At 53.7% G+C, this 21,026-nt stretch overlaps 10 protein-coding genes across 10 annotated transcripts; 5 read left to right on the forward strand and 5 right to left on the reverse strand.

Moving 5' to 3' along the window:
- Positions 1-2,047: 2,047 nt before the first annotated feature.
- LMH87_009326 (uncharacterized protein) lies at positions 2,048-2,749 on the forward strand (the record flags this gene model as incomplete). Its single annotated transcript, XM_056196301.1, has 1 exon — positions 2,048-2,749. The coding sequence occupies one exon, from the start codon at positions 2,048-2,050 to the stop codon at positions 2,747-2,749; it is 702 nt and encodes a 233-aa protein (XP_056053464.1).
- A 452-nt stretch (positions 2,750-3,201) lies between these two features.
- Positions 3,202-4,781, reverse strand: LMH87_009327 (uncharacterized protein; the record flags this gene model as incomplete). Its single annotated transcript, XM_056196302.1, has 6 exons — positions 3,202-3,276; positions 3,348-3,504; positions 3,556-3,698; positions 3,750-4,127; positions 4,177-4,343; positions 4,409-4,781. 6 exons carry the CDS (start codon positions 4,779-4,781, stop codon positions 3,202-3,204), a joined length of 1,293 nt encoding a protein of 430 aa, XP_056053465.1.
- A 442-nt stretch (positions 4,782-5,223) lies between these two features.
- Positions 5,224-5,931, reverse strand: LMH87_009328 (uncharacterized protein; the record flags this gene model as incomplete). Its single annotated transcript, XM_056196303.1, has 1 exon — positions 5,224-5,931. One exon carries the CDS (start codon positions 5,929-5,931, stop codon positions 5,224-5,226), a length of 708 nt encoding a protein of 235 aa, XP_056053466.1.
- Positions 5,932-6,836: 905 nt separating this feature from the next.
- Positions 6,837-9,131, forward strand: LMH87_009329 (uncharacterized protein; the record flags this gene model as incomplete). Its single annotated transcript, XM_056196304.1, has 3 exons — positions 6,837-7,103; positions 7,155-7,538; positions 7,596-9,131. 3 exons carry the CDS (start codon positions 6,837-6,839, stop codon positions 9,129-9,131), a joined length of 2,187 nt encoding a protein of 728 aa, XP_056053467.1.
- A 271-nt stretch (positions 9,132-9,402) lies between these two features.
- Positions 9,403-11,447, forward strand: LMH87_009330 (uncharacterized protein; the record flags this gene model as incomplete). Its single annotated transcript, XM_056196305.1, has 6 exons — positions 9,403-9,755; positions 9,812-10,029; positions 10,227-10,450; positions 10,505-10,816; positions 10,872-11,279; positions 11,337-11,447. The coding sequence occupies 6 exons, from the start codon at positions 9,403-9,405 to the stop codon at positions 11,445-11,447; spliced, it is 1,626 nt and encodes a 541-aa protein (XP_056053468.1).
- Positions 11,448-12,067: 620 nt separating this feature from the next.
- Positions 12,068-15,201, forward strand: LMH87_009331 (uncharacterized protein; the record flags this gene model as incomplete). Its single annotated transcript, XM_056196306.1, has 3 exons — positions 12,068-12,666; positions 12,718-13,635; positions 13,683-15,201. 3 exons carry the CDS (start codon positions 12,068-12,070, stop codon positions 15,199-15,201), a joined length of 3,036 nt encoding a protein of 1,011 aa, XP_056053469.1.
- Positions 15,202-15,358: 157 nt separating this feature from the next.
- Positions 15,359-17,236, reverse strand: LMH87_009332 (uncharacterized protein; the record flags this gene model as incomplete). Its single annotated transcript, XM_056196307.1, has 5 exons — positions 15,359-16,042; positions 16,099-16,807; positions 16,862-17,093; positions 17,144-17,175; positions 17,226-17,236. The coding sequence occupies 5 exons, from the start codon at positions 17,234-17,236 to the stop codon at positions 15,359-15,361; spliced, it is 1,668 nt and encodes a 555-aa protein (XP_056053470.1).
- A 137-nt stretch (positions 17,237-17,373) lies between these two features.
- Positions 17,374-17,919, reverse strand: LMH87_009333 (uncharacterized protein; the record flags this gene model as incomplete). Its single annotated transcript, XM_056196309.1, has 1 exon — positions 17,374-17,919. The coding sequence occupies one exon, from the start codon at positions 17,917-17,919 to the stop codon at positions 17,374-17,376; it is 546 nt and encodes a 181-aa protein (XP_056053471.1).
- A 708-nt stretch (positions 17,920-18,627) lies between these two features.
- LMH87_009334 (uncharacterized protein) lies at positions 18,628-19,997 on the forward strand (the record flags this gene model as incomplete). Its single annotated transcript, XM_056196310.1, has 3 exons — positions 18,628-19,240; positions 19,288-19,297; positions 19,364-19,997. The coding sequence occupies 3 exons, from the start codon at positions 18,628-18,630 to the stop codon at positions 19,995-19,997; spliced, it is 1,257 nt and encodes a 418-aa protein (XP_056053472.1).
- A 514-nt stretch (positions 19,998-20,511) lies between these two features.
- On the reverse strand, positions 20,512-20,883 carry LMH87_009335 (uncharacterized protein; the record flags this gene model as incomplete). Its single annotated transcript, XM_056196311.1, has 1 exon — positions 20,512-20,883. One exon carries the CDS (start codon positions 20,881-20,883, stop codon positions 20,512-20,514), a length of 372 nt encoding a protein of 123 aa, XP_056053473.1.
- Positions 20,884-21,026: the final 143 nt, after the last annotated feature.

Below are 21,026 nucleotides of genomic sequence, written 5' to 3' on the forward strand. Positions count from 1 at the left end.
TCATAGAAAAGATTCAATGATTTTTGGACTGTCGAAGTGTAGTTGCGATAAGCAGATTCATTTTCCTTTCTTTTACATTCTATATGCTCATTCCTTAACGATCCCGGGGTTGGTCTGTCGCAGTGCAAGGAGGAGACTGAGCAATAAGCATTGTAAGTGGAACTATAGCCAGCGTCTGTTAGCAGAGGTCTGGAGAACGCCCCCCCGAAGTTTGCCGAGGCACCACAGAACATGTTCTAATAAAAGAATCAAGAGGCTTGCATCTTATTAAGGGCAAATAACGACCCTTTTACTTTTTCTGTCCATAGGTCTAAAAGCCTATTTAGGTGAATTTACCGAAGGGCGAGCCAGCATATGTAGGCGTTCGGCGCGGCCGCGACTGTCTGTAACTAAATGTGGCTGCCATATGCTCCGCTCAAGGAGCCATCGCCAGCGCCTGAACAACGCTGTTGGTGTCCTCTTTTGAGAGGACTATTGTGACGCTGCTCTTGAATTCTGCCTGCTTGTTCTGAGGCTGAGTCTTCTTTTCCTGAGACGATGCCGGAAGATGTATCAAGTTCAACAAATGCCGAGAGGAGGGTTGGGTCTGACACGCTCTAGCGGTGGCATGTGCGCTAGGTGCGTGAGACCGGGCCACAGCGGAGCACTGACACTGTCAGCTAGACCTGAAGCCATTGTGCCTGACTAGTTTGCGTAGATTTTCCCGTCCAATCCAGTACTAAGCCTGCTCTTGGCGCCGACACACTTGTAGCTAGTGAGGTGAGAAAGTCTGTTTGGCCTCGTGGTTAATTGAGAATCGGCGGTTTCACGAAGTTCCGACGTAAAAGGGCATGTACTACATGAGCGGTACGTTGCATGGAATATCCAACATTATTCTTAGCGTGAGGGCGGCCGGTGCTGATCAGATGCACAACGCTGAGCCAGGGTTTGTCTAAGCACCAAATTCCTGCTGCACTGAGGCACTGCTACAAAGTCGAACAATGAATGATGCCCCAAAGCTATTTGGGACCGGAAATTGGTCAAGGAACCAAAACAGTCGAGCAGCATTGTCGTGCGTCGAGAGCCGGAAATAGAGCCTAACTACTAGCAGGCTTATGATTGACTACCTGTCGCAATCCTTCAACATCACGATCGATCCGGAGAGAAAAGACGGCGTTTCTTCACCCTCATCATACATACTTCCCCACAATCTATTCCCACGATTGGTGGCGTGTTTCGATTGGCTACTCGCTAGCTCATTCACTTAAATAAACAGCAATCCTTGGCAATAAATTAGGCGCATTCCCGATTCGGCAGCTCGCTGGTGAATGGAACGTTGACACCCCCGCTAGTGGGACGGACTCTGTGATTACGGTTCCTTTTCTGGCGCAGAGGGCGTGCCCCTGGTGCCGTGTAGACGATAATTAACTCAAAGCATCCGTGGGGGCATGGCGGCTTTGTGTCAGCAAGTTGATGGCGCATGTCCGTCCGACGCTTGACAGCAGCCACCGTTCCATTTTGGTAAGTCCGCCAAGCTGCCATTGGCGGCCCCTCGAACGTGGGGTTTGCGCGCTGGACCAGCAGACCCTCTCACGGAAATTCGAGACGGTGGCTTGCGTCATTCCGGCATTGGCCAGCAAGGCTTTTGGGCCCCTGCAGGCAGAAGAGTCGCGTTTGATATGGGGGCTGCGACGGTTCTAGACAGCAGCATGACGGATCGGCAAGTGGAAGGGAGCCACTGTGTAAGTTACGCCGAGTGAGATGCAACCATGGACTTGGCGTGAAGTACCTGGGATGAACCGGGAGGGTCGTGAAAGGGCGAAATTTTGAGGACAAAGCAACCTCCGTATATGTTTCCTGAGCTACATTTCAAGCAACAACTTATATAAAGTCTCGTTCACTTCCCTCAACATCCAGCCTGTTAATCCCCAGTCTCACAGCAAACACTGCAAACAACATCGACTCTCCTTCATACCGCTCTACACTGTACATATTATACACAGCTCTGTGAGCTAGTTTCATTTCTCTTACATATTTATTCCCTGGATTATCGGTACATTCCTCCACCATGTATGCCAAGCTTAGCATCACTGTCACTGCTTTCGCAGCAGCCGTCTCTGCGGCTCCCTCTACCCTCGTCGCCCGTTACGGCGACTCCTACACCTTTTACCAAGGCGACGGCTCTGCTGCCAGTGGTTGGCCCGCCCAGAGCTCCTGGGGCTCCTTTGACCAGCTCTGGGCCTCCAACGTCCCGCTCATGCAAAAGTCGTGCGGCTGGAACAGCTGGGGCACCGACAACTCGGACGACGAAATCAGCAACATCAAGAGCGCCATCAACCAGGTCGCTGGCGAGTCTGGTGTGGACAGCCGCTTCATCCTCGCCGTCATGATGCAGGAGAGCAAGGGCTGCGTTCGCGTGCCCACCACCGACAACGGCGTCCGCAACCCCGGCCTCATGCAGTCGCACAATGGCTCTGGCAGCTGCGCGGGCCAGAACCCCTGCCCGGCCAGCCAAATCACCCAGATGATCCGCGACGGCGTCAGCGGGACCTCGTCTGGCGACGGTCTCCAGCAGACTCTGGCCCAGGCCCAGAGTGCAACCGGAGACAACGGCAGCCGCAAGTTCTACGGTGCAGCCCGTCTCTACAACAGCGGCTCCGCCGACTACAGCAACCTCAACAACGGCCTCGGTAGCACTGCGTGCTACGCCACTGATGTTGCCAACCGCCTCACCGGCTGGACTCTTGCTCCCTCTCAGTGCCGTGCCTAAGCTATAGGTATAAATGGCACGTACACGATGTGACGTTTCCCTTCTCCGAGTACATACTGTTTTTGGGGCAAAGTAGCAGATTGACTGCACCTGTATATAGCCCATCTCTTCTTGTATTTAGTTCTATAATGAAATGCATTCATTCTGTCTAGCACGGGGCTGTCCGATGCTGTGCACACTCGTGTTATGTAGCCGCGCCTGAAAAGAAGCAAAGCGCCCGCTAATCATCGACAAATACGGATATGGAACTTTGCGTCATAGTCACAAGGCGAAAATAGCAGTGCGTCTTTTGCCACAGTCAAGGACACTAGTCTCAGTAGTTATGCTTCTTGCGGCCTCAGCAATAATCTGCTTGACCTGATGGTTGCATTTGTAAAGGTATACATCGTCATCGACGTCATGCACTAAAAGGTTACATATTTGTCGCATGTTGACGACATTTTATGACCCGTTTACCTCCAGTCGTTGTTCCATCCGGCTTGTTCGACAACAAAGGCAAGGGCAAGCTCGGAGAAGCGCGCCATATGCTAAAAAATCTGTTAGCAACTTACGTTTCTTCCCTCCAAAGAGGGCAAAAAGAACGAAAAAAAAACCTTACCTCAAGAGAGAATCTGCCAGTCTCATCGTTAACATCCATAGTGTCGTAGATACCGTGGACGTATGGGTCGAACTCTCCGCTGATAGGGTCGCCCTCGGAGGCGAACGCAGCAGGGAAGCCCGCGTTGGTGAAAGACATATAATCCGAACCAGCACCCCTAGGACGGTCAGCGAGTCTTCATCTATACGTTGGAATTGTGTTCTCGTACTCCTGCAGTTGGTAGACAGCGGCATCAATGCCGCTATACTCCTGGGCCAAGCCAAGAACCCATTTAGTCAGAGCCTTGTCAGCAGAAGTCTCAATGATGCCGATGGACTCAGTGGCATTCTTGGCAATGAAAGCCGTCATATCCTAGAGCATGTTAACCACAATAGCTTTTTATTCCGTTCCAGCACTACGTACGAATTCCAGCATAGCACCGATGGTGACACCGGATTCTTTCTTGTACTTGGCAATAGCCTGGCTGCCAAGCAGGCCACCTTCCTCGGCAGCATACCAGTGGAACTCGACAGGTCCATTACGAGGGATGTAACCGCTGTGAGCGAGGACGCGGAAGGCCTCCAGGATACTGGCAGTGCCGGAGCAGTCATCATCAGCACCAGGCGCAGGCAGTAGCGGGAAGAGATAGTTCATGGAATCCTGATGGGCGCCGAGGATAGTGACCGGTGCAGAATAGTTGGCGACCTTGGGCTCGAATCGAGCGATGATAGATGGCTGTGGGAATGCGTGTGGGAACACGTCGAGAGAAATGTGAGTATGGAAGGGAGCATCCTTGATGATCTATAGGACTGATTAGCCAGTGCAGCATGAGGTGTATAGTGAGTCGTACGTCGGCGATGTGGTCACGGAGCCACAGCGCGCTCTTTTCGCCAGTGACGCTTCCGAAATAACGGGTATAGAAGCTCGTCATGTGCTTCAGGACATCCTCCATGTTGTCCTTGGAGACCTGAGAAAATAGCGGTTTCACCAGTCTCTGCTGCGTGAGCTTCGGTAGGTCTGCGCGAGTCAGTCACAATTCTTCAAAGCGAATTGTAAAACTTCAGCAAATAGAATTTCCTTACGAGCTTTGCCAGACTGTGCAGAAACGGCGTTCTGCTTGTAGAATTCCTCGAAATCGGTGATATCGGCAAACTTGCGGCCCTTGCGGCGGAGCCTCATCTTGTCGCCCTCAGTCATCCATTGCGGCTCCTTTTCACCCGCGATGCGCAAGAGGCGCTTCTCGGCGAGTTTATCAGCGTCATCAGGATGGAGCGCGATCCAAGCATCGACGGGGTCCTTGTGCTCCTTGAGCGCAGCAAGGATGGCTGGGTCGACCTTGTGCTGTACGGCGGCGTTATGAGAGAAGACGACCTGGCTGTCTTGTGAGGCGGCGCCGAGGCCGGCAAGGCCGAGCGCCAACAGGAGCAGCGCGCTTTTACGTGTAGAGGGCGCCATTGTGAGAGATTGGCTTCTTGATGATGTGCGGATGAATATGCGATGTTGTTGATGAAGAAGAGCATTGAGAGGGCGTCGTAGCGTGCTTGTTATTTAGGCTGCGAGACTGCGGGTACCTAGCCAGTCGCCATGGCGCCATCCAGGCATGCGACAGCGCTATGAGGCTGATATTAATAGGCTACGGGTGACGTACCCTACAAGCCTCAGAAACGGTCATCTTACGCCGGAGCCTTGCCTTTTTACACCAGGCTGCGCTTCTTTTCATCCTGAAGGGCCTCAAGTTTGTTTCATCGATCTCTTTGTTCGATTGAAATCCAAATCATGCGAGTCAGGGTTGCACAGTAGTGCTGTGATGAGTGTTTAATTAAGCGTTTAAAATCACGGGTATAACTAGTCTATGTGCGAAAACCAATACAGCCCAAGAGAAACCGGCGCCATAAGGCTAATAAGTGATGACAACCATCTTGTTCAGATAGGCAGCGTCCATGTCCTGCACCAGATTCCTGGCAACCCACTTGCCCGCATCCTCTCGGGAAATAGTGTAGCCAATAGCCTTGGACTCGAAGCCCGTCTTGGGGTCCTCGATGCCCACACGGATAGCCTTTTCCGACTCGCCATCGGTGAGCAGACTGGCGCGGATGACTGTGAACTTCTCGCCGCTAGCGACCAGCTTCTCCTCCATCTTGACCTTGTCGGCGTGCGGGCCCTTGAGGGCCAGGTAGAGCGGCACCATGAGCAGAGGAAGGTCGCGCCCAAACTTGGAGACGCCGGTGCTGCTGCAGGCTATAATGTGCGGCGCCCCGCTGACACCCTTCTTGCGGAGGGAAGCAATCGCAGTTATCAGAGTATCCATGCCGATTTCGCAGACCTTGGGCTGGTCGATTCCCATCTTGGAGGTGGAAAATTTACCGCCGATGGTGGTGATGATCTCATCGACAAATGTGCCATCCGGTGCAACAATGAGCTGTGAAACAACGTCCAAGTCGTGGGCGTTGCCCTTGACGATCTTCAGGTTGTGGGCCTCGAGGCTGTCCAACTTCTTGGGTTCGCGGCAGAGGGCGACGCATTGGCGACCAGCTTCAAGAGAGTGTTTAAGGGCGCTGAGGCCAACGCCGGTGGACGCGCCAAGGAAAGCAATGTGGGAAGGCATTGTGACGTTTGGTAGAGCGGAGGAAAATTGTAAAGTTAGGGTCTTGACTTATGTGTCGTAGGGCTGAAAAGCTTGGTAGGTGCTGGGCTGTCAAGTTGTAGTGAGATGACTGCAATTGTTGATTCTGATGATTCAAAAGCTTGTTCTTTCGAGGCGGGATTGAAAAACATTTATAACTTTATCTCTCCTTGCCATCTCGTCTTGCAGCTGCCGACCAGCGACCGACCATTATTGCAACTAGACTTCATGAGACGCCTAGTGACCCGCACCAGCAGCGCTCTCTCGCGCACTTCTCGCCCGTCGTCGAGTCCTCTGACCTGGCGTACAGAGCGAGCACATGGCGCTGAAGCTGCTGAACTTGGCCTAGCTCTGCCTGTCTACGCTCTGGTTGGCTCGCTGCCTCGCTCTCGTCGTCAGCACTTTGCGGAGGGCGGGTCGGACTATCTCCTGCTTCGCGGACTTTCTTCACAATCCTCACCTCAATAGTCTATTTTAGAATCCTTCAGCAGAAGCCGCAGGGCTCTGGTCATGCTCAACTGAATTCTCCACTGCCATGCAGTGACCGTTGCCAGCCTTCTTTCAAAATGACTTTGCCGATGTCTGGAGACAAAAGCCCGGCGACCGCAGGCCCCACTCCATCCGCGACTGTCTCGTCCGAGAGAAACGCGAAAAGTGACCGAGCCGGTGGTGAAGGGACCGTATCCAAGCCGCGGAGCTGCGTGACATGCCGCACCCGAAAAGTACGCTGCGATAAGAAGTCGCCATGCTCCAACTGTCGTCGGGCTCAAATTTCGTGCGTTCTGCCCCCGGATGATAAGCCTCCGAGATGGGCGAGACGGCTGGATCGTCTGGCGCACGCCGGCAGTGCTGCGGCTGACCCCGCCGATGCTGGGTCGAACCAAGTCATGAGTCGACTGCAAAATCTAGAAGAATTGGTGAAAAATCTCAGCGCCGAATTACACCAGGCGCGAGTTGCCGGGAGTCACAGCGTTCATGGTTCAGCATCGCCCTCATCGACACAGGCGTGGCCGGCTCAACCGCAACAAGCCGCGTCGCCGGCCTCGACCGGCTCCAACTCACAAGCACATAGACAGCCGGGGCGACTCATCCCTGGAGACTTGGGTCAGAGCCAGTATGTCGCAAGTGGTTTTTGGTCGCAGATTAGTGACGAGGTATGCCTCAATCTTGCAGCTTACCGTTTTATGAGCTAATCCATCGCACAGCTTGACTCACTCAAAATCGAGACCGAGCGACTGGTAGATGGTGAATCTGATACGTCTGACGACGAAGTTTCCTCGCCAGCGACAAATCCATCTACTCTTGAACTGGACCGTACACCTGCGCAGCGCCACGCTTTCATGTTTGGAAGCAACTTACGCCAGCAAGCCAGTGTTCGAGACTGTCAACCTCTTCCATCCCAAGTTCCGTTCCTGATCGATATATTCGCCACGAATGTGAACACGATCGCGCAGGTTGCTCATATTCCGACTGTTCGAAAATTGATTCGTGAAGTCCCTGGTGGGGACTTGTCAGCTCTGACTTCTACGGATTCGGCGCTCATGTTCGCCATTTACTATGCCGCCGTTACATCTATGGAAGAGGCTGATGTGAGCACTACGAGTACTTTCTCTATCATGTTTGACATCTTAACATGTTTGACATAGGTTAGTCTCAATTTCGGAACAACGAAAGCGAAACTCAACTTAAAATTCCGCGTTGGCTTTGAGCAAGCGATGGCCAGCGCTGACTTTCTCAACAACCCAACTCTTGTTCTGGTTCAGGCAATAGCGATATTTTTGTTTCTCGCTCGTCGCCATGACAGCCCTAGGTTTATTTGGATGATGGCGGGCATTGCGATTCGGATGGCACAGGCTATCGGCCTCCATCGTGATGGCAGCCACTTTCCAAACTTGACACCTTATGAAATTGAGATGCGGCGACGAGTCTGGTGGGCACTTATCATGATTGATGCTCGCGCATCAGGGGATCAGGGAACAGATCTCACTATCCTACAAGATGGATTCGACACTCAACTGCCACTCAACATCAATGATAATGATATTAGTCTTGACACAAAGGTAATGCCAGAAGAGCGAGAAGGAATCACCGACATGACAATCACTCAAGTATCTTGCGGTCTAGTAGACGTCGAAAGGAAAATGATTGCGAACCAAAAAGAAGGCTCAGCATCGCCGGAAATGTCGAGTGCAGTATTTGACCAGCTATTCGCAAGATTGGATCACAGCTACCTGCGGTACTCGAATCCGAATGGCGACATCATATACTGGGTTGGCGTTATCATCGCACGACTAGTTGCTGCAAAGATGACGCTTGTTTTGTACCTGCCAACAATCATGTCTGCACCGCAGGAGCTGTCATCGAACCAACAAAGAGACAGACTACTCGTCGCTGCCATTGAAGTGGCCGAATATAACCATGCGCTCAATGATGAAGAAAAATGCAAACATTGGCGTTGGGTTTTCCAGACATACACCCACATCTACGCCATTGTTTACTTGCTTCTCTCTGCGACCCAACGACCGTGGTCGCCGCTCCTGGAGCGTGCATGGTTCGCCTTGCAGAGTCAGTGGCTGATACCTGCGCAGTACAAAGCTGATAAAACCGTCAACATTTGGGTGCCAATCAGGAAGTTGACCGTCAAGGCCCGACGACACCGTGACGCAGAATTCAGGCGGTTGCGCCAGGACCCGGCTGCTGTGCAACGACTTGATGAAGAGTATCGGCAGACGACCCAGCCAGCTAGCCCTGGCCCATTTCCTGGCCAAGACAACATCGAGTGCATTCGCTCGCGCTGGCTGGGTATCGTGACCCTGTCCCCGGGCGCTGTCAGCACAAATGAATTACCAGCGGCGCCCAGTAGTAACTCTGACTCAACTCAAACTGGAGCACTAAATTTGCCTCAGTTTCAGAGTACCTACCCTGCTGCTCTCGGCCGCGACGGGCCGACGGCCGACGGCATCTACGGCCATCAGGCGAGCCAACCTCAAGGCTCTGTCCCAGGCACAGATCCAGCTATTGTTCCTACAAGTGCGGGACTTGAGCCTTGGCTATGGGCTGAGAATGAACCCGCCTCTGGAGTTTTCTCAGACCTGGGTGTAAACGAGATGGATATTCTTGATATGGATCTAGACACTGATATCGACTGGTCCAGCTTGCTTGCGACAGCGGAGCTGAGCTAGCACACAGCCGACGGAAAGAATATTTTGCATCATTATGAAAAGAGTAAATCCGATGATCGCCAATCATTGGATGGGCATTTTAATAATTTATAAATTAAATCTTCATTCAACTGTGTGCTCGTTTATATCAGCCGCCCAGCGCGGTTGCCTGCTTGGCGGAGAATGGTTCTTCCGGGGCGGTCGCATTGCTAAAAGTTGGCCACTCAACACCTTGCTTGCCTTTGCATCCTTCCCGCATTCTTCATAATCATCTTTCTAAAGACCGAAGAAAATGGCGTGGAGAAACCAGGGTATCACTGGATCCAACAACATCCCACTCGGCGCCCGCCGGCGATTTGGCGCTGATGGAGAGGGTGACGGTGATTCGACGCCTGATCGCGATCTGAAGCGTGGTCGCGACCCTGAACCCCGTACGAGCGAACCAAGCGGTCCTCGCCAGCGCAAAAAGCGCAATCGTTGGGGTGATGCTTCGGAAAACAAAGCTGCTGGCCTGATCAACCTCCCTACTGCGATCACGTCTGCCATGACTAGTGAACAGCTGGAAGCTTACACTCTTCATCTCCGCATCGAAGAGATTAGCCAGAAGCTCCGCATCGACGATGTAGTCCCTGCCGACGGCGACAGGTGCGCATATTCCAGACCAGCCTCAACATTTCTAACTGCTAACATTCTACTTCTAGATCACCCTCGCCTCCTCCCCAGTACGACAACCATGGCCGTCGTGTCAACACTCGCGAATACCGTTACCGCAAACGCCTCGAGGACGAACGACACAAGCTGATCGAAAAGGCCATGAAGACTATCCCTAACTACCATCCACCACAGGATTATCGTAGACCTACCAAGACGCAGGAGAAGGTCTACGTCCCTGTTAACGACTATCCAGAGATTAACTTCAGTATGATTGCTAACCCTTCAACCCTAACCAAGACGATGCTTTGTCTCCCCTTTCCAAACCCTCGCTTGAAGTCTGATCCGCCCCGGCCGCTGGGCTGGGCCTGGGTTATGGGATCCTTCGTCGAAGCGGGCTTACTCTTGACATTACTTTCTCTCGCCCCTTGACTATGATACTAACACTTAGCTCTCCCCATCAAGTTGGCTTACTTATTGGCCCTCGTGGCAACACTTTGAAGAAGATGGAGACTGAGTCGGGCGCCAAGATTGCTATTCGCGGCAAAGGTTCCGTCAAGGAAGGCAAAGGCCGTTCTGACGCTGCTCACTCCAGCAACCAGGAAGAGGACCTGCACTGCCTGGTCATGGCCGACAACGAGGACAAGATCAACAAGGCCAAGCAGTTGATTCATAATGTCATTGAAACGGTACGTGTAGCCCCCCCTTTGCCACATCCATCCGCCCCAACTAACAATTCGCAGGCTGCTTCTACACCAGAAAACCAGAACGAGCTCAAGCGTAACCAGCTTCGAGAGCTTGCTGCGCTGAACGGTACTCTACGAGACGACGAAAACCAGGCCTGCCAGAACTGTGGTAAGATTGGCCATCGTAAATATGACTGCCCTGAGAAGCAAAACTATACCGCCAGTATTATTTGCAGAGTCTGCGGCAATGCAGGCCACATGGCTCGCGATTGTCCTGATAGACAGAGAGGCGCTAGCTGGCGGAATGATGGTGCTCGACCCGCCGCCGGAAGAGTTGGCGCTGGTGATGGTATTGATCGCGAATACGAAGTAAGTTCCATTGTTTCCACAGACTGCACTACAGACACATACTGACTGGCTGCAGCAACTCATGCAAGAACTTGGCGGCGGCTCTGGCCCTCCTGCTCGCATCGAAGCCGGTCCCGGTGGCGGCGACGAGGGCGACGCCAAGCCATGGCAGCGAGGAGCAACTGGAGGTCCTGCGCCTTGGAGATCCCGACGCGACGACAGAGATGCTGGCAACGGCCCCTCGGGTGGTCCTGCTCCCTGGGCGCGTGATCGCAACCGTGGACAAGATAGTCAGGGCGACAGCTGGTACGACGGTGGTCGTGGAGGCCCGGGCAGCGCGCCTCCCTGGCAGCAGCAGCAGCAGCCCGCTGCCGGATATGGCCAATCTGATGCAACTTACGGAGGCTACCCTGGGTATGCTGGATATGGTGGCGGTGGCTACGGAGCTGCCCCCGGCATGGCGGCACCTCCCGGAATGCCCAAGGTTGAACCTGGTCTTGATGCCCCCCCTGGACTCGCCGGTCTTAACTCGTTGATCCAGCAATATTCTGGCGGTGGCGCTCCACCGCCGCCTCCCCCCGGTGAGGGACCGCCTCCCCCTCCCGGACCGCCGACTGATCAGCCGCCGCCTCCTCCTCCCCCTCCCGCGTAAACTGGGTGAAAAACGCCGCAGTATTACAGGATCGATGTTGATGAACTGCCGGCCTCGAAAGACAGACTAACCCATGGCTACTGCGACGTTCCGAGCAAGCAGAGGCTTGAAATGCAAAGGCGTCAGGCTTTTATTGCTAACAGCAGGACGAACGACAGTAATCCACCACATCACCGTGTAATTATAGTCTTGGACTGGTTTAATAGTTAGCCATATGCGCCGTATAATAAAAGCGCATTGGATCAGAATCTTTGGCCTGTGTCTCGTATTGTGGCGACGTGCTAATAAATACACTACCGCGCTTTGCAGCGGTTGAGGCGAAGAGGCCATGTACGTACCCCGCACAGCGCAAGCTACAGGGGATCTAGCAGGTGTCTAGCAGGTGGAGCTGCCCTCTCGCTGGTATGACGAGCAGCTCAGCTCCGCTCTCAGCTAAGACCGACCATCCCGTTCGCATTCTCGGAGCGTCCCTTGGCCTCCCTCAACAGCACTCCCAAAAGGAAGTGCGCAATGACTGTGCCGAATCAGTAAAAGATCTCAGCCCGCTGAGATACCTCATTTCGTCTCTCCTCGATATCGGACGGCATCAAACGGCCCCTTCAAGGCCATCCTACAGTGCCATGGCCAGCTTCAATCCGTTCGCCTTTCGGCCGTGGCCCGTCTTCTTCTGGACCACGGTGACCTATCTCGCCGTCCTCATCCCGCTCCTCTACGTTCACGAGACAGTCCCCGCGATTCCCAAAGAAAAGGCGCTGCCGGCTGGTGTCAACCTGACGGACGCCTGGGTCGACCTGCAGCGCATCACCGCGCACTACCACCCGTACAACAGCCACGCCAACGACGAGGTCCGCGAGTACCTCGCCCGCCGCTCGAAGCAGATTCTGGACCAAAACAAGATTCCCTACACCGTTGACCACTCTGGCGGTCGTGTATGGAGCGCTGATTTCCGCACTGTTGACGGTGCTCGCACGGAGGCTGCCGACAGAGCGCCTGGCGTGACTCTGTTTGATGACCAAATCTCCAACGCGACATTTATTACCGAAAGCACCGTCAAGGGCCGAAGTTCCGGCGCCTCATCTGGGCAATATTTTGAGGGCACCAACTTCTATGCCTACATCCACGGCAAGGAGGACCCCGAAGGCGAGTGGTGGAACTCCGAGGACGCCGCCGAGACTTTCCGAGGCAAAGGTGGTGTCCTTGTCAACTGCCACTACGACTCGTGAGTTATGCCATTGTTCTTCTTGTTCCGAAGATAGCTAATCAGTGCAAGTGTCGCGACGGCCTACGGCGCTACTGACGATGGTATGTCTTGCATCAGTCTTCTCCAGCTGCTGAGCCACTATACAACCGAGGGCAACCAGCCAAAGCACGGCATCGTTCTGCTGTTCAACAATGCCGAAGAAGACGGTCTGCTCGGAGCTATTGCCTTTGGCTTCAGCCCGCTGCGCCAGTTTTGCCACACATTTGTCAACCTCGAGGGTGCTGGAGCTGGCGGTCGCGCCATGTTGTTCCGCACCACGGATCTGGAGGTTGCCAAGGCGTACGGCTCAAGCCCCTATCCTTTTGGATCCATCATTGCTGCCGACGCGTTCGAAGCAGGTGTGATTCAAAGTGGTACCGACTATCAGATCTTCGCAGGCCACTACGGTCAGCGCGGTATGGATATTGCCTTTTACGAGCCTCGCTCGCGCTATCACACCGAAGACGATGACACTCGGCACGCCTCGGTGAACAGCATATGGCACATGCTCTCCGCTGCTCTGTCGTCCACAAAGTCGCTCTCCGACACCAGCGGCACAATATTCCACGGCGATCGCTCCGATGGCAGAAACGACCTGGTTCAGAACGGTAGACCGACGCGTGGTGTATGGTTCGACTTTCTCGGACGCGCCTGGGCCACATTTGCGCTTAGGGGTCTTTTTGCCTGGACCTTGACGCTCCTCATCGCGACGCCTCTCATCCTGTTTGTTATCACCGTCCTTCTCATCAAGCAGGATAAGTACTACTTTTTCGCGAGCAGCACCGAAGTAGACTCCGGAGTCAGCGATGGCCTGCTTGCACTCAACGGCTGGCGAGGATTGTTCCGTTTCCCTTTTGCTTTGATTTTTGCATGTGCTCTCACATTTGGCTCAATCAGACTCGTGGGTAAAGTGAACCCACTCATCATTTACAGCAGCAGCTATGCGGTGTAAGTCTATCGTAACCTTTATCGCAACGTTAGCTAACAGACAATAGCTGGGCCATGTCAATGTCAATTTTTTACTCTTCGTTCTGGCTTATCATGCGAGGTTCCAGCTACGTCCGCCCCAGTGCCCTGCACCGCGGCTACACTTTGATCTGGCTTTTTGCGATAACCTGGGCCTTCCAGATCTTTGTCGCCGTCTGCGAGGACCGCTTCCACGTGGGAGCGTTTTACTTTGCCGCCTTCTTCCACACCGGCGTTTTCTTGGCCCTTCTTGTTTCCCTTCTTGAGATGTTCGCGCTCCCATCCAAGGCTGTCTTTGCTAGACAAGTACAGGACGCAGACCCGCCAAACAATCATGTTGCGAGCAACAACCAGGAGAACGACGAGGAGACCGATGCAGAGGACGAGGCGACTGAAACCACCCCGCTCAGAGCTGACGAAGAGGGCTATGGCGGTGCTGACAGCGACGACCAAACCACTTTTGCTACAGCTTATAGAAGAAGAAATGTTCCCGATGATGATGGCGATGACCCTGTTAGCAAGCCAGCACCCACGCACACCGCGGAGGCCAACGAGCAATCCTGGTCCGCTTCTCTTCCTAGCTGGGTTTGGTTTATTCAGCTGCTTCTTCTTGCTCCTATTCACCTGATTATCACTGGCAACACGGCCCTTGTTCAGACCGCGGCCATGGCCCAGACGAGCGTCGACGGTAGTGCTATGCTCACGCCTCTTTTGGCCGTCGGATTCCTGACGGTCATCCTGCTACTCCCGCTGACGCCCTTTATCCACCGTGTCAAGCACCAGCTGCCGACCTTTTTGTTCCTAGCTTTTATCGGCACCCTCATCTACAACCTGGTTGCCTTTCCCTTCTCGTCCGACTACCGATTCAAGTATTTCTTCCAGCAGACCATCGACCTGGACCAGAACACGAACCAGGTGTCCATCTACGGCATTCCAGAGTACACCCGCGAAATCATTCAAGCGCTTCCCGGAGCCGCCGGCCAGAGTCTGAATTGCACGGCAACCGAATCTCGCGTTGCTGTTTGCGTTTATGACGGAAGCGCGCAGCCTCCTGACGTGGCGCCCGGCTTCGAGAATAGAGACTTGGTGACACTCACAGCAACCAAGTCCTCTGACGGCAAGTCTGTCAATCTACAGCTGGACGCTATCGACACCAGGACCTGCACCATTAGCTTCTCATCCCCCGTTTCGGGGTTCGCTGTGGAAAATGCTGCGCCTCTTGAGAAGCGACCCTCCAGCGGCGTTACTAGCGTGCGCCTGTGGCGACGCAGGTGGGAGGGTCCGTGGAACGTCAGTCTGCAACTTGGTGGCAGCCGTAGTATCGCGAGCGAGCCGGCGGAGAAGGACAAGAATGAGGCGCATGTCAGTGACGAGCTCAAGATCAGAGCAGACGCGTTCGAAATCACGGCGAGCTGCAGCTGGAGCGACGCCAACGTGGCCACAACCATCCCTGCTTTTACGGAATTCAAGCGGTACGCGCCACGCTGGGCCGTGGTATCCAAGGCCAGCGTCGGACTGGTCGAGGTGAAGAAGACGGTCAAGATTTAATGACTCGCAGTAGAAAGAGGTGGTTTGTCCTGTACAAGTGTGTATTGTTTGTGCCGTGCGCAAACCCTAATAGTTCGATACCTGTACTGATATACGTAGTCTCGAGTACCAGCATTTTCTAGACGTCATGAATTCTTCATTCTTTTTCTCGCTCTACCTATTTATGCATATTTCTATACTCTTGTCCGCAATCACCCATGCTGGCGAATACAGCATCTGTTTTTTCGCCTTTTTCACCCAGCGCCCCAGCATTAATCGCCGCGATCTCATCTTCCGTCAGCTCCCAGCCAAACGTAGCTATGTTATCAGCACCATGCGCAGACACGCCTAGCCGCGTGCCGACCAGGACCGCGCCGACCGCCTTCTGCTGCAGCACCCATCGGGCCGCTACATTAGCGACGCCGACACTGCGCTTCCCCGCCACAGATTCAAGCACAGCGAGAAGCTCCTGGAACTCTGTCCACGTGCCCCATGTATGCAGAGTATCGAGGTATTTGCGCTGCGAGGGCGTGAGGCCGCCGTAGCTGTCGGGTGGCGCGGGGTGGTTAAGCCACTTGTCGGCGAGGAATCCGCCGCAAAAGGAGCCGTAGGTGAGGAGCTTGATGTTGTACTTGGCGCAGACGTGCACCATTTCCTTGAGGGGCCGGGAGTCGAGGACGGAGAATTGGACTTGGTTGGAGACGAGGCCGACGGAGCCAGTCTTGGCAAGGAGGTACTCGCATGCTTCGGCGGTGTGCTGCGAGTCAAAGTTGCAGAGACCAATGTCGGTGACGAGCTCGGGGTGGGATTTGGTGATGCTGACTAGCTCAACGAGGATATCCAAATACTCTTTTTTCTCGTACTGCAGCAATTGTTAGCTGTGCTTGTGCTGCTGTAGGAAAAATGGCCGAAACTTACATCGTACCAATGAAATTGCAGCATGTCAGCTCGACCACTCAGCCGACGACAGCGCTCCTTCACCTGGCTCAGCACCCAGTCCGTCGTCACCGGCGTCTGGATGTCGCGGAACACGCACCACTTTGTGGCCATGTACGTCGCGTTCCTGACCTCTTCTGGGAGTCGCGCGCGAAAGTCCCCACACACGAGCTCCGCATCGCCATAGTGGTCCGACATGTCAAACGCTGTAAACCCAGACTCTACCAGCGTGGCGAGTGCTTGTTCCTGCTGCTCGGCGCTCGAGGAGCCCCATTCCGGCGAGGCCATCTGCCACAGACCGTTGAAGAGCCGTGGGAGCTCTCGCTCGCCTATTCTGAACGTTTCTACTTCGGAAGACGTTGGAAGCTTCACGTCTAGTGCACCGATACCAATGGCCTTGGCAAGCTGCTTGCTGGGCAGTAAAAGTGATGCAGTATCTTGGACTTGTCTCGTGCCGCGCTGAAAGGGATACCTGAGACCCGCGGCTTCGCAGTAACTCTGGCATTTGGCCAAGGCTGCAAACATCGCGTCTAGGGATGTCTCCAGTTCGGCGGCCGAGGGAGATACTTCTTTGATGGCCTGCATGGCCTGTACCACGTCGCCGTCTACACGCTCCAGCATCTGATCGAGCGGCGACCCGGACACCCAGCTTGCCTTGGCTCTGGGAACAGCCTCGATAACATGGCACATACTACATTGAAACGCTCAGTCCTTTTGTCATCCGAAAATGCTTTCAAGAACATACCTTGGCACGGCCTCTATCACCAACTTGGCGGAGAATGTGCATCGAATAACCGCCAGGTAGTCTGCGCAGGCGGGCGACACCATATCCGGAAAGGGAAATAGCTCGTTCGGCGGTGGCAAGCCAGGGGGGAAATCTCGCAGTCTTTGTCGCACGCTATCACGGAATACCGCCTGAACTTCAGGGCCGGTTGATAGCAGTGACCGCACGACGGAGCGGATGTGCTCGGGAGGAACTAAGCCCGGTCAGCCAGGACCATACACTATGACTCCCGGCGGCACGTACGATTGCCGATGATGACATCGTCCATCATGTTTCTATTTAAAATTATTAGATTGCTATCCCTCGCAGTCTTTCTTACACTCACATGTGGCCCATATTGGCTGGTTGTTTGATCGTAGACTCGATTTGTCAGAGGCAAACTAGAGATGATGCGGGGTTGAGATCGGAGCCGCCGGGGGTCCTCATCACGTACGACCTGACACATAAGAAAAGTGTTTATTTGTCAAGAGGAATCAAACTGCTCCTGGCTTATTTATCGAAATATTGTTAAAAGGGCCCATGTAATCCATCAATTGCAAAGGCACGCCTTCCTTCCTCAAGATGCCATACGTCATCCCCAAGTAGAAAAACAGATACGGCAGCACATGAGTCGAAACAAACGTGTGCACGCATACGTGCACCGTGCCATACCTGTTGGTCTCCATAGTAAATGTCTCGTTTGCCTTGCCATTGACCGTATTTTCATCGACCGCGTCGACTAGCTTCATCGCCGCGGCGATGCGCCCGTGCATGTCGTCGAGCGAGGAGAGGCTCGAGTCCTCCGCCCACGCCGCGCCCATGTCCTGCCCCGTGGTGCGATTGACCAGGTTGCGGACAATGTCGCATACGTACTGGACCTGCGTGGAAAGAGGGCTCATGTTTTCGTAGAGACGCGCATGGGGCAAGTCGTCGGCGCCGGGCGCGGCCTGGGCCTGGTGGAGGAACGCGGTGGCGGCCTCGAGGGCGGCCTTGGCGACGGGGTACGAGGAGCCGTAGAGGCTGATGGGCGGGTTAGACATGGCTGCTGATCTGATGGAGTGAATACAGCTTGAAAAGAGTAGCTCAGAATTGATAGTCAATTTTGGGTATATATAGTTGGCGCTTACAGTTTGTGGAGCGGAAAAGTTGCTGCTCATGGCCGTGACCGTGAGCCAGTCAGTATTCGACATTTGATCACAACGACCCCCATCAGCCAATGAGCAACCAGCCGCGACCGGAATAGGTATTTACTCTGTGAATCATCATTTTGGGAGTTCTGTGTGGATTTCATTACTCCGAAAAGTCGAACAAAGGCCATCGGCTTTGACACGGCTCTCTACGTGCTCGATGGGACGATGGCGCGAAAGCCGTCGGATGGCGATCCTGCATTTGTAATTGTCAGGAGGCGCTGTTGCTTTTCTCAAAAACAGTGAAGAAAGAACAAACCGCTATGATTTTAGACTTCGTGTGAAAGCAGTTGAATGCTCGCTATCTTCAAGTAACCCTACGCTACTACACGTAGCTGAGCAACTAGGAGATTAACACGCACGAGAAAATTAACGCGAATAGACTTCACATTAAGTTGGCATGGCGACCTACTTGACGCGCCTCGATTTTCGTGTCCGCGCCTCACTTCAAATGCCAAAGTGCATCTACTTCCCCCGGCCTTCACACAACACCGGCCTTACTACTATACTTCAGCTCGCTGTCGTCGTCACCAGCTCAAGATGCATTGTTTATCTTTGATTATGATGGCTGTCGCCGTCAGCGCTGAATCTACCCTCCATGGCGAGCCAAATCAGTTCATTGGCATCGAGAGCAACGAGACCTCCAAAGCCAAGCCCTACTCCTGGAAGCCGTCTTGGACTGACACAGGCGGCCCCAACTCCAGGAGTGTTGGCAGTTGGCCTCTCACGTTCCATCCATCTCCGTTTGGACACCGCTTCACCGTTACTGTCCAGCTAGGCGATCCTCCTCAGCGTTTTGACCTGGACGTCCACACCGGCATGGCTACCACCTGGGTCATAGGTGAATCCCCCTTCACGGACGGTGGCTGGCCGGTCGCAGGCAAGTCTTGCTACGTGCCAAACAACAAGAGCGTGCACAAGGTCCACAAGAAGGGCTACCAGAACTTTGAACTGTCCTTCCCAGACTGGACGACTGTCGAGGGCACCATCTACCAGGACCGCGCCCGCATCGGCGATGGAGAGAATGCTATCGGCTACTGGATACAGGAGTTTGGTGTCGCCAAGACAATTCATCCTCGCCTCGTATATGAGAGAAATCTTTCGGATGTTCTTGGTTTGGGTCCCAAGTACGACATCGGGAAGCGCTTGCCCGCGAGTTTACTAACTGCTCTCGGTAAAACCGACTTCCTGTGGTCTTGGAGGTTCTCAATGACCTTCAAGGAGGAAGGAGGTAATGTCATCCATTGAATCCAATCTTCTTTTTAAAACCACAGGTAAGGTGCTAATAGCGGCATAGGCCACATGGACTGGGGCTGCGCAATGAGTCCCGCTATACTGGTGAGCTCCTCAATTTCTGGCACTCCAACACGAAGGTCAAGAAGCATGTTCCGAATGCCCACCATACAATCAATACTTCAGCCCTGTACATCGGCCAGGAGGTAATGAGGTCGAGACGTGCCCTTACTGCGGGTATCGATTCGACCAGTTCGTATATTGCGTTGCCTTATCCAATGGCGGTGCACTACTACAAGAAACTTGGTAAGAGGGCGGCGCGCAAGTTCCTGCTGCCAGACGGCTACGAGGGCTGGCATGTCCCCTGCACCTGGAATCCTCCTGACGTTGTGGTGGAATTCTCCAACTACACGATGCGCGACCAAATGGATGAGGAGAAGCCATTTGAGCCGCCGAAAGAGCGCCAATTTGATGTCTTGAAGAGCTTTACGATTCCGGGTGAGAAACTCCTGCTCCAGGAAATCGGAACGAATCGGTGCCTCGGCGCCGTCGTGGGAAGAATTCAGAAGCAAAACCCCGACTTTCTGTTGAGACAAAAGCACCGTTGGCCAGAAATTGTCCTCGGCTGGCCCTTCTTGCAGAACAAGTTCATTGAGATAGATCGGTCACATGGCATCTATATCGGCGAGGCTGCTTAGTATTGAAAGTGTATCGCAAGGCTGCCAAGTGTGCTTGGAGCACGGAAGGGCATATCGTGGATTTGATTTGCGTCGCTGGACTTTTAAGCAGTCTGCATTATACATTGACGTTGTATTCTGTCAATACTGCCTATGTTGTAGTGACTAGACAAGTTGTGAATCAAGTGTTAGCATGGCGATGATTCCATGGGAATGTTGAATGGCCTCTTTTTCTACCCAAATCTTGTGTTACAGTCTCAAAACTTCAGCTGGATTGAGGAGGAGATTTATGACACTTGGTCAACGCGGACGAACGGTTGTTGCATAGGTCTGCTTGGTCACATGTAACGCGGTCCTATGCTTTGGCGGCCTCCCAATCAAAGTGGAATGAGAGTTTAGTCTAGCAAAATTCAGATGGTTTAAGTACTGATACGTCTTGATAATGACCCTAAACCCCACTAGCCATGACAATTCCAATCCTTGTTGCTACCCTCATTCCCGCTGCTGTCTGGGTTACTGCCCGCAGCAAAGACACTTACATGGTGAGATCTTGTTGGCCCATCGAAGCCTGGCTAGCGGTGATAATTCGAGCCCTGGACAGACCATTGAGAGAGTCGCTTACCCACTTTTTGGCAGTCAAGCCTGTGCCTTCCGCAGCGTCGTCCAGGATCCCCATGATGCTACCAAATGAGACACTCTTTCTCGTGTATCCGATAGGGGAGCAGGTGGCTTGAAAGTTACCCTGCCACGAAGTCTCCCCGGCGAAGGACCCGGCATCTATGTTGTGGCCTCCCTGATAAATGTCCAGCACAAAGCTGTAGCCGCTGTTGCTTTGACCATTGGCCTTGAAAATGAGGGCAGGAGCCCCAGACTGGCTCCAGTAGATGCAAACCTCGTAAGTAGACATGGTGAATATTGGTTTTCGGTGGTTGACTGGTGTGCTTGGTTTGTTGAGATGTGGTTGACGTATGGTTGGGATGTTGTTGAGCTGTGAGTGAGCTGTGATTGATGGTGGAGGAATGGAAGGGCGGGAGCGTTGACATTTATACG

This window comes from Akanthomyces muscarius, chromosome 5, assembly GCF_028009165.1.
Source record: "Akanthomyces muscarius strain Ve6 chromosome 5, whole genome shotgun sequence".
Taxonomy (NCBI): Eukaryota; Fungi; Ascomycota; class Sordariomycetes; order Hypocreales; family Cordycipitaceae; genus Akanthomyces; species Akanthomyces muscarius.